General features: G+C 44.5%; 1 protein-coding gene across 1 annotated transcript; it reads left to right on the top strand.

Annotated features, from left to right (window-relative positions):
* Positions 1–740: 740 nt before the first annotated feature.
* Positions 741–5825, top strand: IQCJ (IQ motif containing J). The gene is given in 3 exon segments (XM_026057775.1): positions 741–901; positions 1981–2061; positions 5603–5825. Coding segments are annotated over 3 exon segments (465 nt in total).
* The last annotated feature ends 1910 nt before the right edge of the window (positions 5826–7735 follow it).

Here is a 7735-nt window from a genome sequence, read left to right as displayed (position 1 = left end):
ATCTTCAGATTACTAGTCAGTCTCCTCAGAGCTACCTGGCCCATGGACATGTTTCAACACCAGGAAAATAAACTAATAGAAATCACAATCAATCAGCTTTAAAATTTTGGGGTTTTCACCTGTTTTGTTTTCAGTTGAATTTCCTCCCTGATAACTAATCGTATTTTTCAATTTTAGGTCAATTATAGGTCTTTCCCCCTGCTCCCACCCCTTCTGAACAATAAAGCTTGTGCCAGTCAGAAATGATTTTGCTTTTTAAGCCATATCTGAGTGCTGAAATTCATGGGTTTTCTCCTCGCCCTTTAGTGTGGAGGTAAGGAATCCCAGCTATGCGTATGGAGTTAAACTTGTGGCATCTCGTCTGTTGAGAACAGGCTCTGATGCAAATACCCTGGTGAAGACATCAAGCTATACATCTCAGCCAGTGACTCTCTTAATTATGAGACTGAATACTGTTTGATTGCAGAACAAAGAAATGTCTGGAAGGATGAGCTGCTGTTAGCTTGCCTCTTATCAAGACCATCTCTCAAATCAAAGCAGCCACATACCTAATAAAAGAAAAAAATACTTCCCTTTTTTTCTCTTTTGCTCTGCCTATCTTTTTTTTTGTAGGTCTGGTATTTCTTTTCACAGTGATGTATTGGACATCTTGATAAATATAGTGGCCTCTTTGTAGTAATTTTGGATGTCTAAATTGGAAAGCAAACCTGTAGACGTTACAGGAGGGATCGTTTGGTTTAATGGTTAGCTCACAGCGCTGTGAGGTCGAGGGCGAGTCTCCAGTGTCAAACAAGGGTTCCCACCAGCACACTGAAATGTTGTTTCTCTCCTTGTAGGAAGAACTCAAAAGGCTCCAGAACACCTTGGAACAGGTCAATGATGGCAAATATTTACTTCAAAGGTAAATCTGGGGTTTCACACATGAAATGGCATTTATAAGGCAACAGTTAAATGTTCCTCTAGCACAAGTAGCCTGGAGAGGGTGACAGTGGTGTCTGTCCTGCACAAGGAGGAGCTGGAGCCTGAACCGGCAGACTGGGGGGAACGAGCATCTCTTCTGAACACGGTCGGGTGAAAAGATGCAAAACGTGATCCAGCGAAGGCGGCCACTCACTTCAACAGCCTGTTTGATGGTTTTTCTTTGGTTGCCTGTGCTCTTTGAGGGACCGTCTTTCAGTTGTAGACCATGTTTTTTGCTTGGTAATATACTGAATCTTTCGAGATTTTGCGTCTCTCCCATAAACAATTCTTGTTTTTAGTTACAGGAGGATAATTTCTGAAAACTGCTGCTGATTGAATGATGTAATTAAGTGTCCAGTAAAGTCTCAAAATAACTCCACAGGTTGGGGTCTCATCTTACAAATTTTCACGCGAAGAACTGTCATTCATGTTGCTAGTCCCATCTAAAGCAGTGTCCCAAAATATTTGATTTTTTATCTTCTAGCATTTTAAAATTGCTTTCTCAAAATGATCAGTTTGCAGCACCAATTCCTTGGTCATCTCTTATTACAAGGAATTTTTTTCTTCATATTCTCGTATGGCTTTTGCTGATGTAATTCATTTGCTACCAGCATTACCATTGTTACTTTCCATTTTACTCTCCAGCTTTTCAAATCTAGCCCCAGGGGTGAAAGTTAATTTAGCAAGAATATCTATTCTATTTGCCAGTGTTTTTTATTTGCAGCAGCTTCTTTGCTGGGTGTGCCTGTCACTGGAGCTGTGGCATCTGGGAGGTTTAGTGCTGAGATGTGCAGAGAACTCAGGCAGGCTCCAGTCTGGAAACTGGATTCAAATTCTTACTTTTTGTTAACAGTCAAATGGGGCTGCACACGGGGACCCAGATGCCTCCCTCCAAAGACAGCAACACCTTTAAATAAGCAGCTCATGTATGGTCTTGTCAAAATTCCTGAATTAATTCGCAGTGATTGCAAAAATGTCATGCTGAGACACATTGAAAGCATCTTCTTTTCTCTTTCGTAGCCATCAGCTTGCCATGGATGAGGAAAACAATATTGAAAAATATCCTATCAACTTACAGCCCTTGGAATCAAAAGTGAAAATGTAAGTAGCAAAGACTGTTGCTTCGGTGGTTGAACGCAGCTGGGATTGCTAGATTCCTGAACCGTGGAATCCAGGCTGTATTCGTCTGGGATTTCTGTGGAACATTAAGTATAAAAAAGCCTTAATTTAGCAAGGTAGTTAAGCTCTCATCTACCTTTAAGCGTGTGAATATTCTCTTTGAATTGAGTTTCAGGTGTTAAACTTAAATGTTACGCTAATTTTGTAACTTCCTCTGTAAAACAAGAGAATATTTGAGAACCTGCCAGATTTTTCACATAAAAAGAGAATGTCCTAGAAGGTGAAAGCATGGTAGAAATCTCTCCAGTGGTATTTTTCACAGCTGAGGGAAGAGGAAGCCCCAGCTGAAGTTCCTCCAGGACCTTTGCAGGACTCCTCTGCAAGGGGCAGCCTCTGGTTTCGCGCTGGGAGGAAGACACAAGTCCTGGACCGGAGGGTGCACTGCTGTCCTTTGTGGGAAATAAAGCATTCAGCCAGGGCGTTATAGATATGTAGCATGTAGCTACAGCACCTGGGAGGGAAGAAATAAGCCACTCTTCTTCTCCTGGGAATAAACTCCCCCAGCTTCCCAAGTGGAGTAATTGCAGCCTTTGCAATGCGTTTCCCACTTGTGTTGTAGTTTACGCTGTGGTCAGTTATTCTGCCAGGCTGGATTGTGCCGTATGAGGGAACACGGTAATACCGGTGGTGTTACTTAAAGCTCAAAAGTTAAAGCTTATCCACGTGTCTGTCCAAGTAAAGAATTCCACTTTTGTGTCCACTTGGATGGGGCACCCTTCATCACTGAACTTCTCTGCGGACAAACCTTGCTTACATCAAAAAACATGGATGTCTTTACACTGAAGCCCCAAACTATTTCCAGGCAGAATTCTGTAACATCAAGCATAGGATGTAGCTTTACATGGAGAATTTTATTCATTGCTATGTTTCAGATTGAATTTCATTTTCAGTTGAAAAGCTACAGCTAACTTGCTATAAAGGATCTTAAAATATTAATGCTGCATTAAAATATTAAAAGGACATGAAGTTTCAAATTAAAATCCAGCCAGTGCCTTTTAGTCATGCAAATATAAGCCAGATGAAAGAATAAATTTTCAGGGAGTTTTCTAGAAGGTAGTTATGCCTTAAACTCAGTATTGTCTCATGCTTTAAGGTGGAAAGTGCATGTAAATATAAATATGTAAAAGCTCCATGTAAATATTATGCAGTAAAGCATGAAACTGAAATAATGCAAAGTATAAATGCTTCGGGTGTGAAGATGTGATTTTTTTTAAATCAAAACGCATTTGACACGCTGGTGGCTGAGCCGGGAGCGTGTGGTCGGGCCAAAGCTCAGCACAGGGCTGCGGCGGCAGGTGGAGCGGCGGCAGCCAGGGTAGCAAGGCCAGTTGGGGCCTGCTGGCACCAGCGGTGAGACCACGGCCACGTGCAGCTTAGAGCAAACGCTGAATGCATAACCACGGCCTCCGGCGGGTTCGCTTCAATTGCTGCGCCTCTCCTGCGGAAGGCAAGTCTGTAAACCTGCAGCGGAAATGATGAATTACACTCAGGAGCCTTTTCATTGTGCTGACCATGGCTACAACCAACAGCCATTGACTCTTTTCCATATCTTTACCCCCGTGCAATGGTGTCCAGCACACTCTGAAGACCTCCCATGCACCCCATCCTCCTCACAGCCTCCCAGGACCAGCTGAGCTTTGGCTCCCAAGGTGGTCCCGGCACCAGGAGTGCGAGTGGGGCTGAGGTTCAGCTGTGAGAGCCTCTCCACCTGGAGGAGCCCCTCAACACCACACAGGTGTGGAGGCTTCCCAGTGCCCATCAGCTTCCTCCTTGCTACAAAGCTGCCTGGGAGAGGAGCAGCAGAGACTTTGAATGCCCCAGCCCTTGTAGATGGGACTGCAACCAGCTAATGAGGATGACTAAGGGCCAAGTGTTCCCCGACACCTCAGGGAGAGCAACCTTCCTGCCCAACACGGCATCAGTGAGCGGTTTCTTGCCCAAATCCAAGCACAGCACACACCGTGCAACATGGCCTTGGTGTCTCAGGTACCTACAGGTTCTGTCTTCTCTGTTCTCAGCAGCCAGAATTGGAGCCTTCGCCCTCTTAAGCCTTATGCTCTGTACATTCCTCCTCTCAAGTCCTTCGGTGCATGCATTCCTCCTCTCCCAAGGAAGGGGCTGTGAGCAGGGAGCTATGTGCATGCTGCCTCATCTAGCAGGAGAGGGACTGGGGCTAGGCTGGTGCATTTGCTGCTGGGCACCTTCCCCTTTGCTCAGGGCTTTGCCTGTCAGGCAAAGTTCATCCATCAGCCATGCGCAGCAAAGGAGGTCAGAGGCAGAAATGGGTCACGCGGGTGACATGCAGCTGCCCGGCCCAGGAGAGTAGCGGGAGATGGGATGGCACGGAGGAACAAGTCTCAGGCACTTGAGATGAGACGGTGTGGCTATTAAACGTGATCCTCGCACTGCCCCCAAATCTGAGAACAAGTAAAGGTCAGGATGCTCTACCTGATTAACAGACACACTGAAGGTTTTACTGACTTAATATCCAAGTGAATAAAACCTCAATTACTTAAAAATCCTGAAAGGAGCTCTCTCTAGCTTATTACACTGCAGTAACACAGACAACCCAATCTTGGGACAGACTTTACCTCTGCTTTCCTGCGGAGATGGCAGATCATCCTATATGAACACCCACATATTTTGCCTCAAACCCACTACTATTGCAAACACTGTTTTAATAACTGAGATTTCTCACTGCTGTCCCCGCGCCTTCCCAACCGCACAGGCAATATTGCAGTGCCACCTGGTGAAGGAGCCGAGGCTGGCGGGCCACCGACCATCCACCCTGCTCTCCAAGGGACACCCCCTTGGCCCTGCTTTTAGACCCTAACTCATCAGTCACTTACTTGTGAATATTCACTTACAGCACAAAAAGTTGAGCTTTTTTTTAAACTAAGCTGTTAACAGTCCTGTTTGAAATGTGAATTTCTTTACAGAATTTTACATGAGACTTCAGAAATTTGATCAAAGTTTAGAGTTTGAAACCAGAGCTCGTCTCCTAATCCTCATGCGGTGATTTAGAGCAGTTTTAAACCTCCAGCTATAGCAGTACAGAGATGATTTAAAGGATGTTGATCTAGCTCTGAAGTTGCAACTGTATCTACATTATAATCTGAAAGCTGATATAAAATTTTGAATTCTTTTAAACAGATAATTGCATTTTACTTTCTTTGCACGATGTAAGAGAACTGTTGAGTTAAATATAGTCTAGAATTTAGATCTCTCCTGTAAACTGAGGAATTTGGAATAAAGAATTGTTTCTACTTAACAAATATCTCGAGGTGTTCTAGCAGTGGCTAAGATGAGACCTGCAGTGAGTAGTTATATGTGTACATTCTCCAAATAAAACAATGCATAAAAGAACCCCACCAAGGACCACCTCTTCAGTTAAGAATATGTATTTGAAATCCCTTTTTGTTCGTGCATCCCCCCACCGCTGTGCTCTGATTTTTGCCACCAGCATTCAGAGAGCATGGCGTGACTACCTGCAGCGGCAGGACCTGCCCCATCACGACCCACCAGAGAAGCGCAGCCCCTCGCCGCCGTCCCTCGCCTCCGACAAGCTCAGCAGCTCCGTCAGCATGAACACCATCTCCGACAGCAGCACGCCAGTGAGTACGCGCCTGGGGCCGGTTCTCCTGTTCCTACGGCCGCCTCCGCTCCTTCCCAGGACTATCACATAAATGAGCTATTCTTCAAAAGTTATGCTGTTGACTAATGATTGAAGAAGGGCTTTTAGGGGAATTGTAGTGTCTCAAATATACGTACAAGCAAACGTGCCTCTTCTAGATACAGTTGAAGGTGCAGCTGCGCGTTCATCCTGGGTTAGTGAGACATGGGTCTTAGCCAGGTTGGGTGGTGGACGTAGCCAATAATAGCAGCATCCTGGATGGGAAAAGGCAGTTCCAAATGGTGGTTTGTTCTCTGGCAGAAAGGACACATCTTCAGAGAAGCAGGTCTTCGGCATTTTGTGTTTGTGTTTTCAAAATCAGGTGACAAATTGTGGTACTGTTCTCACAAGTAAATGTGGTTTCTACGTTTTTTCTGTAAGAGGGTTAGAGACGCTGATCTAGGGATTACAAATTGCATTTGATTTTGGAAGAAATATTTAAGCCACCTTGCAGACTGGGGTGACTAGTGGCAGGAGACTATACTTCTCTTTTTAAAATGACTGTAAACTAGAATTCCAAATATAGAGCCCACTTTTGAAAACACTATGTGGATTTGTGACTATCTGTGGGGTGAGATTTTGGGGTCAAAAAATCAACAGATAAATATAGAGTCTATAAATATTGCTTTCAGCTTTGTGACAGAATCCACCAGTTCTGAGGAAACTGTAGACCAGAGTGCACAAAATAATTTGATAAAATTGATTTGGTAAATCTGGGTGGTTGAACTTGCCGTGCAGTGTGTTAGACCACTCAAATAAAGAACGGCAGGAGGCATCCCGTTGTTCAGCCGGAGCACACAGGATGCCTGTGAACAGGTTGTCTGAGTCATTGCTACGAGTGCATATCGGTCACTTCTCTGAAGCATTGCCTTCTGTCACAGGGCGATATTTGGTGGCTTTAGCATTCACTAAGAAAGTCTAGAAATCAGTTCTAAGGAGGCTCGTTAAGGTGGAAATGATACTACTTAATGCGAGCATGCTAAAGTCTCCCAGACCCAGCATAACTTTCCTTGTGCTAAGAACTCAGATCTTGGACTTACGAGGACAATTTGACTCTCTTTTCCCCATTGAATTGTATTATCTAGGTAAAAAATGAAGTTAAGTGAACTGTTTCCAGTAGCTATTATTTTTTGTGGCACCGTAGTTTGGTAGGCTACATTAGACTTGACAGCTTTTAATAAAATACTACTGAGAGAGTGCACTGTTTTATTTTTAGGTGACTTGCGTTCGTAGCTGGAGGCTAGCTTTCTTGGGATGATAAACTATAGCAATATTGGTTTATAAACTAATGTCTTATGCATTAAATGAGATAGGTTCCTCTAATAAGAGGAATAAATGTGGATCTGGTTGTTATGTGCTGCTGGAACTTGTTTGAATACGGTTGATAGCTGAGAGTGGCCAGCCAGCTGCCTAGCCACCACAAGAGGTCCCTCGTACCCTGCACAGGACTAGTGCCTGTAGCAGAAGCTTTATGAGATTTTGCATTAGTAACCTAATTTGGAAAACAATACACTTTAAATGCTTTCAGTTCTTTGGGGGGAAATTAGCATAGCTGGGAATTTTATATATTTGTGCGGAAAATGAAGCTTGGACGCTAGAACTGTTACTTAGTTTGCATTAACGCAGCTCCCGCTCGCCTCACTCCTGCGTCGCGGTTGTTTAGTATAGAGGAAGATGGGAATATTTTTGTGCACTTTTCTGGTGCCCAGCCTGGCAATTACCTTTGCAAAATCAAGAAACGTTTCCGTAGGCCAAGGAACATCTATCCATGTAATGTGTCCTTGATTATTGCAACATGCGAGGCCGTGAGGGACCCCTGTTTTCACCCTGGCGAGGCCTGCGAGGCTGTTCCCGAGTCGCAGGAGAGGATGGAGGTGCAGTGAGGCTGCCTGGCTTTCCCAGCGCTGCCCAGTAGCTGGAGAG

The sequence above is a fragment of the Apteryx rowi genome, unplaced genomic scaffold (assembly GCF_003343035.1).
Source record: "Apteryx rowi isolate R43461 unplaced genomic scaffold, aptRow1 scaffold_140, whole genome shotgun sequence".
NCBI lineage: Eukaryota > Metazoa > Chordata > Aves > Apterygiformes > Apterygidae > Apteryx > Apteryx rowi.
This window is presented reverse-complemented; position numbering and strand designations above follow the sequence as displayed.